This window comes from Nerophis lumbriciformis, linkage group LG16 (assembly GCF_033978685.3).
Source record: "Nerophis lumbriciformis linkage group LG16, RoL_Nlum_v2.1, whole genome shotgun sequence".
Classification (NCBI taxonomy): Eukaryota; Metazoa; Chordata; class Actinopteri; order Syngnathiformes; family Syngnathidae; genus Nerophis; species Nerophis lumbriciformis.
The window spans coordinates 25,816,039-25,832,435 of NC_084563.2; the positions used below are offsets into that span (position 1 = coordinate 25,816,039).

General features: G+C 38.2%; 1 protein-coding gene across 2 annotated transcripts in view; it reads right to left on the reverse strand.

Annotated features, from left to right (window-relative positions):
* Positions 1-9,438, reverse strand: part of tapt1a (transmembrane anterior posterior transformation 1a) — a 61,659-nt gene extending 52,221 nt beyond the window's left edge. For both annotated transcript variants that reach the window (XM_061976887.2, XM_061976886.2), the window contains exons 1-2: positions 9,229-9,438; positions 4,690-4,820 (exon numbers count right to left, since the gene is read on the reverse strand). In XM_061976887.2, coding sequence (XP_061832871.1) covers positions 4,690-4,820; positions 9,229-9,418 — 321 coding nt within the window. In that variant the 5' untranslated portion in view covers positions 9,419-9,438. The remainder of the gene's footprint in view (positions 1-4,689; positions 4,821-9,228) is intronic.
* Between the last annotated feature and the right edge of the window lie 6,959 nt (positions 9,439-16,397).

The following is a 16,397-nucleotide window of genomic DNA, read 5'->3' on the forward strand; positions in this document are numbered from 1 at the left end:
ACGTGCAGAAAGATCAATTGTAATCAGGGCCAGCACTCGTTGGACTGGACGAAAAGGGGACGTGATGATTCTCGGGAGGGGCACTGAAATTTGGGAGTCTCCCGGGAGGTTGGGCAAGTATGAGGATTAGCGGTGTACCGCGGCACCGCCGCTGTATATAATCGGCGGGCCAGCTCTAGTGTTAATTTGATATCACCTCAAGGGCCAAGTGACAATACACGGCGGGCCAAATTTGGCCCGCGGGCCAGAGTTTGACACCCATGCTCTAGATCAACTGCAGATCTATGCGTCGATTATAATTTGTCATTATTTTTTAATGTTTGTTTTAGTCCCTTTCTGTCAAAGAAAGCTTTGTTTTTACATGGTAAACACAAAATATACAATATTTCCACACATAAATATTTCAAAGTGGAATATTTGATGCGAAGTAATTGCAGCCTTGATAGGTCAACAATTCATAACAGTGATTTTAATTTGTCATTATTTTTTGAGCAATGACAGCTTTAATGAAAAAAAAACCGGTCTGAATGGCAGCTTTGTGTTATTAGAATAAAAATTTAAATTTGTTCTGGTTACATTTCACCCATATGCTCTTTTATTTCACCTTATTATGTTTTCTGATAGTATTTTTAGAATGTGCTGCAGGCCGTTAAGAAATAAGCTGCGGGTCACAAATGGCCCCCAACACGCACGTTGGACCCCCCTGGTATAGAACAAATACATGTTTAGACTTTAGTAATGATGTGGGTGCATTGAGAAGGGGAAAGGAAAAATGTTAATTTTGGGACCAATTTGTTACATAGTAAAGCTCTCGGAGAGCACAGACCTCAGCCAGGTCTTAAATCCCAAAGGTAAAGAGTCCTTTAAAAAATATCCTGAATGGAGACGCATCACCCTCAAAATGCAATCACTTGTTCCTTATCCCATTTCCTGAAAGTTTCATCAAAATCCACCCATACCTTTGTGAGCTTTGTTACTAAATAACCGAAAAACAAATAAACAAAAACCCCCCTGGCAGCAGTATAAACAGTAAATACAGGAACACGGCAGCAACACAATAACAATATGAATAGCATAAATAGACATACATCTGCTTGATGTTGTTACCTTAAATGCAGCTACTGCCATCTGGTGGAATTTAGGGCTACAGTTATCAATTAATTTAGTAATCCAATGATTAGATAAAACACACTTTCCCAAAGTTTTTTTTTTTAGGAAAAGGAGAGTAAATAAACAATTTGATTTTATTTTTCTCATAAATACATATGTAATTGAAATTGCACTTTTAGCATGAGCGCGTCAGTATATATTATTGTATTTGTTTTATTAAAGTTAAAAATTAAAGCAAAATTAAAGCTGCAAGCAGCGATAAACGGGACCGGCTTTGAGGGCTCATAAAATCCAAACCGGAGCAGTAATTAAAACTCTCATCAACTTTTAATCAGAAGGGTTCAATCTCTCTCCTGTGCTAATTTGAAGCCAACAAGACAAACGCGCTCAGAGGAGATAATGTTTGAAAAAAGGTGACTGTTTTTACACAACTTTTGTTTTGAAGGGGGAATTGCAAACTTCCTGTTGATTTTTCCAGACCTGTCTCCCATCGAAAATGTGTGGCGCATTATGAAGCGTAAAATACGACAGCGGAGACCCCGGACTGTTGAACGACTGAAGCTCTACATAAAACAAGAATGGGAAAGAATTCCACTTTCAAAGCTTCAACAATTAGTTTCCTCAGTTCCCAATCGTTTATTGAGTGTTGTTAAAAGAAAAGGTGATGTAACACAGTGGTGAACATGCCCTTTCCCAACTACTTTGGCACGTGTTGCAGCCATGAAATTCTAAGTTACCGTAATTATTAGTTGCAAAAAAAAAAAAAAATTAAGTTTGAGTTTCAACATCAAATATCTTGTCTTTGTAGTGCATTCAATTGAATATGGGTTGAAAAGGATTTGCAAATCATTGTATTGTATTCCGTTTATATTTACATCTAACACAATTTCCCAACTCATATGGAAACGGGGTTTGGATTTATTGAATAAGAAGAAGAAGAAGAAGAAGAACACACATTCTGTAACCTTATTATGTACATATTCTGAATTGAGTTTGATAAATATGTTTGAAAAAAACATTTGTTTTGCAAGTCAAACATAAAATAGCGCTAGTAAAATAGACTTAAACTTATGATACAACACTGATATTGGAGCCTTGAGTATTGGCTGCTATTAATATAGATACGATTCAATACTGACACAAATAGATACTTTGATTACTTTGTGGTGTGCAATATTAAAAAAAGTTTGATCAAGTGAAATGAGTCAAACAGAGAACAATGGTAGCTATGAAAAACACTAACCTAATTACGTACAACTGTTTAGAATGGACTTATGCTAATTCATTAAGTGAAGCTCATGAGTCAGTAAGTTGAATGATGCAGACACATTTGTTACCGGATACTTTTTTTAATACACCTTGTCTAAGAGACTTTGTGTGTGTAAGTAATATGCAACTATAATTATTTGATACTTGTTTTTATTGACAAATGTGCTGTTTTACACTGCAATATTGTTTAATTACTGTAAGGACACTTGTTACTGTCACGCTTGTGTGCTATTGTACGTAATTAGGTTAGCTGTTGTGTAGCTGCTAGCTAAGAGTAGCCTAAAGTCGAGCATGTTTACCTTTTGTAAATAATTGAAAAAAAAACACCATTTGTTTTGCAAGTCAAACATAAAATAGTGCGAGTAAAATAGACTGTGTAAATATGCAGGATGCTTTCTTGTTTGTTTCTTAGACCCTTTCCCCTCCCTCGTCGTTATTCTTTTATTCCCAGTCTTTATGCATCTTTACGGCCACACACCACCGCTCTCAAGTGTGCTTTATTCAAGCAGTCCATGCGGGCTGGATTTTATATATTTCTATGAGTTGAACTCAATAAATTAATCATTGAAGCAATATACCACAAATCAAAGCTTGTTTTCTCTCTAATCGAATTAATTGATGAATCGTTGCAGCCCTGGTAGAGTTCAACTTCCAGCACCGGCAAATGTTTTGGATTCTATCTTACAAAACCCAAAAAGCAGTGAAGTTGTCACGTTGTGTAAATGGTAAATAAAAAGAGAATACAATTATTTGCAAATCCTTTTCAACTTATATTCAATTGAATAGACTGCAAAGACAAGATACTTAAGGTTGAAACTGGTAAACGTTGTTATTTTTTTGCAAATATTAGCTCATTTGGAATTTGACGCCTGCAACATGTTTCAAAAAAGCTGGCACAAGTGGCGAAAAGGACTGAGAAAGTTGAGGATTGCTCGTCAAACACTTATTTAGAACATCCCACGGGTGAACAGGCTAATTGGGAACAGGTGGGTGCCATGATTGGGTATAAAAGCAGCTTCCATGAAATGCTCAGTCATTCACAAACAAGGACGGGGCGAGGGTCACCACTTTGTCAACAAATGCCTGAGCAAATTGTTTAAGAACATTTCTCAACCAGCTATTGCAAGGAATTTAGGGATTTCACCATCTACGCTCTGTAATATCATCAAAAGGTTCAGCGAATCTGGAGAAATCACTGCACGTAAGCCATGATATTACGGACCTTGGATCCTTCAGGCGGTACTGCATCAAAAAGCGACATCAGTGTGTAAAGGATATCACCACATGGGCTCAGGAACACTTCAGAAAACCACTGTCAGTAACTACAGTTGGTCGCTACATCTGTAAGTGCAATTTATCAAGCCATTTATCAACAACACCCAGAAAAGCCGCCGGCTTTGCTGGGCTCGAGCTCATCTAAGATGGACTGATGCAAAGTGGAAAAGTGTTCTGTGGTTTGACGAGTCCACATTTCAAATTGTTTTTGGAAACTGTGGACGTTGTGTCCTCCAGACCTAATAGGAAAAGAACCATTCGGATTGTTCTAAGTGCAAAGTGTAAAAGGCAGCATCTGTGATGGTATGGGGGTGTATTAGTGGCCAAGGCAAGGGTAACTTACACATCTGTGAAGGCACCATTAATGCTGAAAGGTACATACAGGCTTTGGAGCGACATATGTTGCCATCCAAGCAACGTTATCATGGACGCCCCTGCTTATTTCAGCAAGACAATGCCAAGCCACGTGTTTCAACAGCGTGGCTTCATAGTAAAAGAGTGTGGGTACTAGACTGGCCTGCCTGTAGTCCAGACCTGTCTCCCATTGAAAATTGGTGGCGCATTATGAAGCCTAAAATACCACAACGGAGACCCCCGGACTGTTGAACATCTAAAGCTGTATATCAAGCAAGAATGGGAAAGAATTCCACCTAAAAAGCTTAAAAAATTGGTCTCCTCAGTTCCCACTGAGTGTTGTTAAAAGGAAAGGCCATGTAGCACAGTGGTAAACATACCCCTGTGCCAACTTATTTGCAATGTGTTACTGCCATTACATTTTAAGTTCATGATTATTTGCTAAAACAAAATGAAGTTTCTCAGTGTGAAAAGCTTCAGAAATTGGTCTCCTCAGTTTCCAAACATTTAAGTTTCTCAGTGTGAACATGAAATACCTTGTCTTTGCAGTCTATTCAATTGAATATAAGTTGAAAAGGATTGAAAAGGATTTACACAACATGACAACTTTACTGCTTTTGGGTTTTGTAATCTGCATAGAGGTTTTGGTGGAATATTTGTGTCAGTAAGACGATGGGGTACCTTCTCTAGTTCCTTGGGTATGCGCATGCATGTATACACCTTCTCCCTGCGCTCAGTGTACTTGGCCTCATTGTGCTCCAGGAAGTAGCCTCTGGTCAGCTCTGTGCAGATGAAGCGCGTCAATGACGGATCTGGAACAACAATTCATGGACATGGTCAATGGCGTAAGAATGAGTATATTATTGTGGCGGGTAAGGCTGGGCCAATACAACAATCAATATATATTGTGATAGACACGTAATCGATATCAAAAATACATTTGATAATAGTTCTATACGTATAATTTTTTGGCCAGAAAAAATTGGGAGTTGTGACCCGACTGGCTGTCTCGCTGTTGATTCTTTGCATGGAGTGAGAAGAGAAAGTAAACATAAAGAGATTGTGGCTGAAAGAGGGTTGTCACCTGGACAGTATGGCAGTTTTTCAGATTTGTTCAACTGTTCTGTTCCTTATTGGAGTACACAGAAACAACAGGTAGGAACAAAAGTGCAGGATTGTACAAACAAAATAAATTACAAAAATGAGCTATTTTAAAATAATAGTAATTTGGTGCAATCATGTTTAAATATTAATTCAAGCATAACAAATGTATTTCCATACTTTAATAAGAATAACAGACATAATTAAATGTTACACAGCTGTACCTTTCTGGCTCTAAACCTGCAAAACATAGTTATTCTCAGGGTTCTCTATGTTTAAATTTTCACACTTTGCAGTATTTTGTAAGAATTGTTTTTACATATTCCTTATTTTTGCACCTTCATTTTAAGAGCTTGTTAAATGTTTACATTGTTTGAGTGTTTTCCATGCTTGTGTTGACATTTCCTTTCTACCTTGATAGCTGAAGGGGTTAAAATCATTGGAAGGTTACATGTCAGATAAAAATGTTTAAATGTCATACCTTTTCCTCTGGTCCTTATTTTCGATGGGTCATAAGAAATATCAATAATTATCTATTTCAACCCATATAAAACACTTACAGTCGTGGTCAAAAGTTTACATACACTTGTAAAGAACATCATGTCATGGCTGTCTTGAGTTTCCAATCATTTCTACAACTCTTTTTTTTTTTGTGTGATAGAGTGATTGGAGCACATACTTGTTGGTCACAAAAAACATTCATGAAGTTTGCTTCTTTTATGAATTTATTATGGGTCTACTGAAAATGTGAGCAAATGTGCTGGGTCAAAAGTATACATACAGCAATGTTGATATTTGCTTAAATGTCCCTTGGCAAGTTTCACTGCAATAAGGCGCTTTTGGTAGTCATCCACAAGCTTCTGCTTGCATTTTTGACCACTCCTCTTGACAAAATTGGTGCAGTTCAGCTAAATGTGTTGGTTTTCTGACATGGACTAGTTTCTTCAGCATTGTCCACACATTGTCAGGACTTTGGGAAGGCCATTGTAAAACCTTCATTCTGGCCTGTTTAGCCATTCCTTTACCACTTTTGACGTGTGTTTGGGGTCATTGTCCTGTTGGAACACCCAACTGCGCCCAAGACCCAACCTCCGGGCTGATGATTTTAGCTTGTCCTGAAGAACTTGGAGGTAATCCTCCTTTTTCATTGTCCCATTTACTCTCTGTAAAGCACCAGTTCCATTGGCAGCAAAACAGGCCCAGATCATAATACTACCACCACCATGCTTGACGGTACGGATGGTGTTGCCTAGATTAAAGGCTTCACATTTTCTCCTTGTGGGTAAACAGCTCCATATTTGTTTCATCTGACCACAGAACTTTCCTTCAGAAGGTCTTATCTTTGTCCATGTGATCAGCAGCAAACTTTAGACGAGCCTTAAGGTGTCGCTTCTGGAGCTTCTTTCATGGTAGCCTCTCAGTCCATGGCGATGCAAAACACGCTTGACTGTGGACACTGACACCTGTGTTCCAGCAGCTTCCAATTCATTGCAGACCTGCTTGTTGGTGGTTCTCGGTTGACTCTTGATCATCCTGACCAATTTTCTCACAGCAGCAGGTGATAGCTTGCATTTTCTTCCTTATCGTGGCAGTGACAAAACTGTGCCATGCAATTTATCTCTCTCTCTAGGTCGTCCTCAGACGAGCCTTTCATCGTTGCTTCCAGTCATCCCGATTCTCCATACATTTGGCCAGTTCCTTGGTACTCTGAGCTCCTGCATCCTTCTTGAGTATGTCCACGTATGTTAGTGTGGGACGTCCTCTTGACCGATGCCCATGTGTTGGTTCCCACAGCACCAATTTGCTGGCTGGTAGCTCCTAATGCCTTTGGCAGTATCCTGCTAGACTCATTCTCCTTGCAGCAATCTTCTCGCTCACCCTTGGTATTCCCTTGTAGAGGATTCTGTTGGTTACGTGCACACTCTTGTTGATGTTAAGCACTGCACGCAGCATCCTGGTGTAGCATCCATCCAGAGACTTCTCCAGGATTGGCTTCAGGGTCCAGCATTCGCTGCCATAGAGGAGAACGGACTCAACTGTCGCATAGAAGAAGCTGAGTTTGATTTGGCGGGGAAGGTTGGAGTTCCATACACTGGTCATGCCGTTCAGGGCCCTCTATGCAAGTGCCTTCCTCACTTTTAGATCTTGCTCAGTTAAGTAGACCCATGCGCCCAGGTATTTGAAGTCCTCAACTTCTTTCAGCACAGTGCCTCCTGCTGTTATCAGAGGTTGATGTTCTGGTGGAACGTTGTAGGTCATGACCTCAGTTTTCTTGGCATTTAGCCTAAGGCGCACTCTAGCTCTACCCTGTGTAGTAGTTCTTGTGCTTGTTCCACGGTGTTGGAGAGCAGACTTAGACTTATACTTAGACTTCCTTTTTATTGTCATTCAAATTTGAACTTTACAGCACAGATAAGAACGAAATTTCGTTACATAAGCTCATGGTAGTGCAGGATAAAAAAGCAATAAGGTGCATATATAAATAAATAAATATATATATAAAATAAATAAATACATATAAATAAATAGATTACTGTACAGATAAATATATTGCACTTTTTCACGTTTATGGATGTATGTTATATTGTCTTTTTTATTCCAGCGAGTTAATCCATTTTGGGGGGAGTTGAGGGGATAATTTAATTATGATGCGTTCAAGAGTCTTACGGCCTGAGGGAAGAAGCTGTTACAGAACCTGGAAGTTCTGCTTCGGAGGCTGCGGAACCTCTTTCTAGAGTCCAGCAGTGAAAACAATTCTTGGTGGGGGTGGGAGGAGTCTTTGCAGATTTTCTGAGCCCTGGTCAGGCAGCGGCTTTTTGCGATCTCCTGGATAGGAGGAAGAGGAGTCCTGATGATATTTTCCGCCGTCCTCACCACTCTCTGGAGAGACTTCCAGTCTGAGGCATTGCAGGCTCCAGTCCAGACAGAGATGCTGTTGGTCAGCAGGCTCTCTATAGTGCCTCTGTAGAATGTGGTGAGAATGGGGGGAGGGAGCTGTGCTCTTTTCATCCGACGCAAAAAGTGCATGCGCTGCTGAGCTCTTTTTACAAGAGCTCCGGTGTGTAGGGACCAGGTTATATTGTCAGTTATCTGCACCCCCAGGAACTTGGTGCTGCCTACTATCTCCACCGCTGTGCCGTTGATGTAGAGTGGAGCGTGGCTGGACTGATGCTTCCTGAAGTCAACGATGATCTCCTTGGTCTTGTTGACATTCAGGACCAGGTTGTTGGTTCTGCACCAGTCAACCAGATGTTTCACCTCCTCCCTGTAGTCCATGTCACGGATGAGGCCCACTACTGTCGTGTCGTCTGCATACTTCACAATGTGGTTAGTAGTGGACCTGATGTCATCCGCCTAATCAAGGTCTGTCAGGACAACTGCTGGTTGTCGACTCGACTTCCTTGGTGTCAGCGTGAAGCCAACTTCATACTTACCAACAATTGTCTGCACAGTTGCTCTTGGGACCTTAAGCTGCTTTGCAATGGCTCCAAGTGACTTTCCTGACTTGTTCAAGTCAATGATTTCCCATTGTCGCGCTTGTAACCGAGTCTAACGACTGCATCACATCAGCCCTATTTAAATGGGCTCAGAGAAGTCAACAGGTGCCGTCAATCATAATCACTCGCATGAAGTTAAGAGGCCAAAGAAGATCATTTGATTTGATTGTAACTTTTCTACATCACCAACATTGATAATGTATGTTGCTGTATGTATACTTTTGATTTAGCAGATTGTCACATTTACAGTAGACTCATAATAAATTCATAAAAGAAGCAAACTTCATGAATGTTTTTTGTGACCAACAAGTATGTGCTCCAATCACTCTATCACAAAACAATAAGAGTTGTAGAAATGATTGGAAAGTCAAGACAGCCATGACATGATGTTCTTTACAAGAGTATGTACACTTTTGACCACCACTGTATGTCATCAATTAATTAAACTGCAATAAAGCAACATAATTGTGACATCAAAGTGTCCCCACATGCTTCAATTTGTATCCGTGCGGCTGTCGCTGGAAATAGTTTGCGTTAGAGACTCAAGCAGGACAGTAAAGTAACAAAAGTAAGACGCATGCTAGCCGCGCCAAAAGGGGGCTGAGCCAAGGCGACCTTTCACCTGCCGAGTGCTCGCTTCTCTCGCGTCTGACGGCGTTAATGTCGTAAAACCCCAAAGTCTCCGGCAGGGCTGAAGAAATGACGACTTTCCCGGTCTTGTTCGCTCCGTCCCACGGCGAGCCGAGCTTGTTTTGGCGCTCACTGTCCGCGTCTTTCTCGTCTGACAGCTCGGTCCCCGACGTGTCTGCCATCTTTACTGTGGGACAGTCCCGAGTCGCGTCCTGCTGACGTCATCACGCCCTTTACCATAGACATCTTCTAAGTGTACGCGTCATGGAGCGCGACTGCCTCCTGGCGCTGACAAGACGCGGGGCCGCCATCTTGCAGTGGTGATCCGCTCCACTCAGTGCAATTCATTTGGCAGGCGCAATGAACTGTCAGCGCATTTCATTCATCTTACCTCACTGAATAGTGAATACCAGAGGTGGGACCAAGTCATTGCTTTGCAAGTCACAAGTAAGTCTCAAGTCTTTACCCTCAAGTCTCGAGTCAAGTCCCGAGTCAAGACAGGGCAAGTCCGAGTCAAGTCCAAAGTCAAGACTGGAAAGTCTCAAGTCAAGTCCCAAGTCCTGCATTTTGAGTTTCGAGTCCTTTCAAGTCATTTAACCACAGACTAATATATTTACACAGATTGTGTATGCTTTTAAAACGCTGTATTTATTTATTAAAACAAGTGCATTCGAAATTGCAGGGAAAAAGATAGTGCTGACATTGCACTTCAAAATAGCACTATTAACCAGTCATTTTAAACATGTAACTCATTCCTTTACAGAATAAACACATTTGAAAAAAACAAGTGCAACTGTACTTATTTGCACAAAAGTGTTAACATTGTATTTCCATGGCATATTGCATTGTAACTAGTTCCACAGCAGTTTCTATCCTGTTCTTACCTTATCTCATCTCATACTGCATGTGTGTTTATGTGTGCGTACACATGAAAAACATAACAAATATATGAACATAACAATGAACAGAGTTGTACTTTTTAGATGTCAGGACCCTATGCAATATGTACACATATTCTTAATATAGTATACATTTTAACTGACCTTTATTTGACTATGTTTGTCTTTTTGTAGGTGGCTAAAATACGCGGTGCTGCTGACTGCCGTCCAACGTTACGTTACTGTGTGTGATACATTGACTAACGTAATGTTACTGTGTGTGATACATTGACTAACGTTACGTTACTGTGTGTGATACATTGACTAACGTAACGTTATGTATAGGTACCTCATGAAACCCTGCTTTAAAAAAAATCACTTGACAAAAAGTATGAATAAGGTAGCAAACTGCAGTGGACGCAACAGATTGCCGTGTTTGCAATGACGTTATAACCATAGACATCTTATAAGTAGACGCAGCATTGGTTGCTGTGACGTGAGCAATTTGCCCGCCATCTTGAAGTGCTGATGAGGAGCCGGCGAGCAGCCTAAACTGACAGTTGAAAGGTAGAAAACAAAGATGGTGTTCAGCGTTTTCCTGCTCAAATGAGCAGACTGTTGAAAATAGGAATCGGGGGATTACTTTTCACAAGTAAGATTTAACATTAACGTACTATTGGTTGTATTTTATGAAAATAATATTACCACAGAGTTGAGAAGGAGCAAAGATCTTCAATATTTGTATGTGAAAATCACAAAGAAATCTTCTGGGGGAGGATGACGCCCCTACAGGGGTTTGGTTTACAAACTTTCAGCCCCACCTAAAACAAAATTCACCAGCCACTACTGATTATGATGCATTCTCATTTTAGGCAAAGTATAAGACAATACTTTCTTAACAGTATAATTGTAACCAGGAATCAGTCTTCAAGTAACAATATTCAAATACTAACGTTGTTGGGTTAAACAGAATTTGGTTTTATTCTGAATCCAGTGAAACAGATTGGTGGTTTTAGCTGATATGAAGACTTTCAGGTGTTTATATATGTTTAAGTATTTGGCAGACGCTTTTATCCAAAGCGACTTACATAAAATAATACATATAAAACAATCACTGCAAACATTATCATTTAAGGGAAGAATGTAATAGAAAATATCAATACAAAATAAACTCTCTGCTGCTGAAGCAACAGAGATACAGTCTATAGGTCCCTAAGATATATAGATATCTAATGTATTCATACATTGTTTATGTAGGATACACGCATATGTATATATAACCTAATCATATTGTTTCTTCAACTTAAAAATAGTTTACCGTTTTTTTCCCCCTTCTCTGGGATTATATTCCCAGTTTTGATCTCGGACGTCTGGTCACTTATAGCGTATAAGAATATTATATTACTGTTAAGCAAACTATGAATAATAAAACACGCCAAAACATGTGTCTGTTACACACGTATGACAAAAAAGCGCGTGAAAATCAGTGGTATTCAGTGAGGTAAAATGAATTAAATGCGCTGACAGTTCATTGCTCCTGCCAAATGAATTGCACTGAGTGGAGCGGATCACCACTCCAAGATGGCGGCCCCGCGCCTCGTCTGCGCCAGTAGGCAGTAGCGCTCTATGCTGCGTCTACTTATAAGATGTCTATGGTTATAACGTTAGCAGTGAGTTTGCAGCCTGACTGATTTAACTACACAGCAAATAAAAGTCACGTTACTTAGCCAATAAACGTTATCTTACATTCAAAACTTACCCTTCTTTGTGCAACTTCAAATGTCGAACGAAGTTGGAAGTTGTTGCGTCTCCGTCTGTAATATTCGAACTGTGTGATTTGCATACGGCAATTCGTTTTTTGTTGACCAAGTCGTAGTTTTTATACCCGAACGAAACCAACTTTAACATAATTGTTTATCACTGGCACGTTGTTGGACAACTCTTGGTCATTGGTTGTCCTGCAATTTGATTGGATGAATGCTGTGTGATGAAAACAAGTAGTTCTAATTTGATTGTCTGTTGTACTGACAGCACACCAGCTGACAGGAATAACACGCTGATAGACATACGAAGAAAATGAAAAATACGGAGCGCTCCCAAATAACTTTTTAAGCTTTGGATTTTGGGGAAAGTGGCAAGTCATGTCAAGTCAAAAGGCTCAAGTCCAAGTGAAGTCACAAGTCATTGATGTTAAAGTCTAAGTCGAGTTGCAAGTCTTACATTTTGTCAAGTCGAGTCTTAAGTCATCAAATTCATGACTCGAGTCTGACTCGAGTCCAAGTCATGTGACTCGAGTCCACACCTCTGGTGAATACCACTGATTTTCACGCGCTTTTTCGTCATACGTGTAGCTATGATAAAGGACACATGTTTTGGCGTGTTTTATTATTTATAGTTTGCTTAACAATAATATAATTATCTTATATGCTATAAGTGACCAGACATCTGAGATCAAAACTGGGAGTATAATCCCAGAGAAGGGGGAAAAAAACGGTCAGCTATTTTTAAATTGAAGAAACAATATGATGAGGTTATATAAACATGCGTAAAAATAATGTATGAATACATTAGATATCTATATATCTTAGGGACCTATAGACTGTATCCCTGTTGCTGCAGCAGCAGAGAGTTTATTCTGTCTTGACACTTTGTATTGATATTTTGTATTACATTCTTCCCTTAAATTATAATGTTTACAGTGATTGTTTTATATGTATTTTTTTATGTATGTCACTTTGGATAAAAGCGTCTGCCAAATACTTAAACATAAACATATATAAACATCTGAAAGTCTTTATATCAGCTAAAACCATGCACCAATCTGTTTCACTGGATTCAGAATAAAGCCACATTCTGTCTTACCCAACAATGTTAGTATTTGAATATTGTTAACAAGTAATTGTTAACAAGTAATTGTAATTACTTGAAGACGTATTCCTGGTTACAATGATACTGTTAAGAAAGTATTGTTTTATACTTTGTCTAAAATGAGAATGCATCATAATCAGGGGCGGCTAGTGAATTTTGTTTTAGGTGGGGCTGAAAGTTTGTAAACCAAACCCCTGTAGGGGGGTCATCCTCCCCCAGAAGATTTATTTGGGATGTTCACATACAAATGAAGCATTCAGGTGCATTCTGACAAAAATAATGAAGACAAAATAGAACATTTCATGGTTTTGCAGATAATTATACACAACAAGAAGGCATGATGCCACCATAAGTTTGCAGAGAATGACAAGTATGACATTTTTAAATGTAATTAATTTCATTGACAAGCAATTATATTATGGTCATACTCTTGTTTGCTAGCGGCTACGATTTCAGTACTATTGAAGATCTTTGCTCCTTCTCAACTCTGTGCTAATATTATTTTCACAAAATACAACCAATAGTATGTTAATGTTAAATCTTACTTGTGAAAAGTAATCCCCCGATTCCTATTTTCAACAGTCCGCTCATTTGAGCAGAAAAACGCTGAACACCATCTTTGTTTTCTACCTGTCAACTCTCAGTTTAGGCTGCTCGCCGGCTCCCCATCACCACTTCAAGATGGCGGCCAAATTTCTCGCGTCACAGGAGCCAATGCTGCGTCTACTTATAAGATGTCTATGCCCTTTACTGTGGGACCGCCGCCGAGTCCCGAGTCGCGTCCCACTGACGTCATCACGCCCTCGACGAAGAGGAACACGGAACAACAACAACAACAACAACAACAACAGCAACAGCAACAACAATAAATATACAATAAATAAAATAAAATAAATAAAATAAAACTAAAAAACGGAACAACAACGATAAAGTGTCCCCATTCACTATATAAGAGATCAAATTTGGTGTTTTTATAAACGACTATGACATAGAAATGTTTGTCAACATTATTATGCTACAGGCAAAAAAAAATGTACTACATAAATGACGATTTAGGAATATGTTCTAATTGGCTTAATGGGTTACAATTATCAATAAAATCTTGGAGAATGATTAAGAGTACACAAGCCCTTAAATTGATATTTTTGTTAAAACATTTAAAGAGATTTAGGTAGCCCTTTTTGTCTTTTTTTTTTTTTTTTTTTTTTTTTTTTTTTTAATATCTTTTTTAGTATTATTACTCTATCTGTATTTGCTTTTGTTTTTTGTCCTTGATGTTGAAAGTGCCTTGACTTTCGTGTGAATTATACATGTGTGTTTGTTGTTCAATAAAATACATAAAAATACAAAATAAAAAAACATTAAAGTTAGCACGCAAATCATTGATACATCTACTGATTTGCTTGTTTATTTACTTGCTAATGTTTTGATTATAAGATTATAAAATAATGTCTTGTTTCCTTGTATTAAAAAATAAACGGTTTGCGTTGATTAGGAGATTATACAATACGTTTCCCTTGCAATACTATTTTCTAATGTGTTTATTAAAGCTGTTGACTTGTTGTATTTATTTTTTAACGTATTATTTTCCCCGCTGTAATACTGTTATTGCTGTACCCTGTTTAACCCGTTTGGTGTCGCCAAAGATCCACCACGTCGAGACAACGGCATCCTGCAAGTCAACTCTACCCAACAACAAACAGATCCTAAGTCTAGAATCCATTTTTGTTATTTTCGGTCATTTAAGTTTCATAAAAGGAAATTTAAAAAACTAAAAACGATTGATTTTAAAAAAACGTCATTTAATAAAAAAAGAAACTGTGTAAAAAAAAGTATTTCTTTTTTTGGTGTTGAAGAGCAATACATCTCTATAGGGGATTGGTTTTCATTTTATAAAACAAACATTTAAACAGAAACAAAAAAGGTTGACCAAACGGATGTTTTTTTCATATTCTGACAACGGAAAATTTAATTTTCAAAGTAAAAGCACTGATTTTAAAGTACCCGTGTGCTTGGCTAAAACGTATTTGGAACCCTGCACAGAAATCATCTTAAAACGGCACAACGAACAGAAATACATCCGCATATATTACATGAACGTGGAGGCAAAATGGGATTAGATCAAGCACTCTCCAATGATATAGTGCAGTATTTTGTTCTGACAAGTCAGTCCGCGGTCCTGTCTTTAACCACTACTACCGGTCTCCGTGTCGCAATGTAAAAACACTTCCGTCTTTTTTTTTTAGTTTCTGTTAAAATGTACGTAGACATTTCTTTAAATGTCAGTTCTCGTTGTGCCATGTTTGAATGCATTTCTGTGTAATGCTCCAAATATATTTTATATAGACACATGGGTGCTGTAGAAATTATCCCCGCTTTTCATTTAAAAATAAACTTTCCGGTATCTGAAAATAAAATGTGTTTAGTCTCTCTTTAGTTCCTAGTTACTTGGGATTAACATTTTTGTTGTATTAAATATAACATGAAAACCACATTTTTTTAGATGTAAAATAATATTTTCTTTGGCGTTTTAATGTGAAATTTAAATCAACAACTCGTTTTTTGTTTTTCAATTTCCATTGATGAAAATAAAATTAAATGACCAAAACATGCATCATTCAATGTGCCATCTGAAAATATCCCCATTTACGTTCACTTTATTGTTCTAATCTAGCGATTCTTAAACTCTTTTCACCAAGTACCACCTCAGAAAACACTTGGCTCTCCAAGTACCACCATTATGACACCATGAAAGACAGTAGTGTAGTAGACTTAAGTATTCATTAAGTACCACCATAATGAAAACATTAAAATACAGTAGTGTAGTAGACCTAAGTATTCATTAAGTACCACCATAATGACAACATTAAAATATAGTAGTGTAGTAGACCTAAGTATTCATTAAGTACCACCATCATGACAACATTAAATACAGTAGTGTAGTAGACCTAAGTACTCATTAAATACCACCATAATGACAACATTGAATACAGTAGTATAGTAGATCTAAATATTCTTTAAGTACCACCATAATGACAACATTAAAATACAGTGGTGTAGTAGACCTAAATATTCATTACGTACCACCATAATAACAACAATAAAATACAGTAGTGTAGTGGACATAAGTATTCATTAGTTACCACCATAATGACAACATTAAATACAGTAGTGTAGTAGACCTAAGTATTCATTAAATACCACCATAATGACAACATTAAATACAGTAGTGTAGTAGACCTAAGTATTCATTAAGTACCACCATAATGACATTAAAATACAGTAGTGTAGTAGACCTAAGTGTTCATTAAGTACCACCCTAATGACAACATTAAATACAGTAGTATAGTAGACCTAAGTATTTATTAGGTACCACCATAATGACAACATTAAATACAGTAGTGTAGTGGACCTA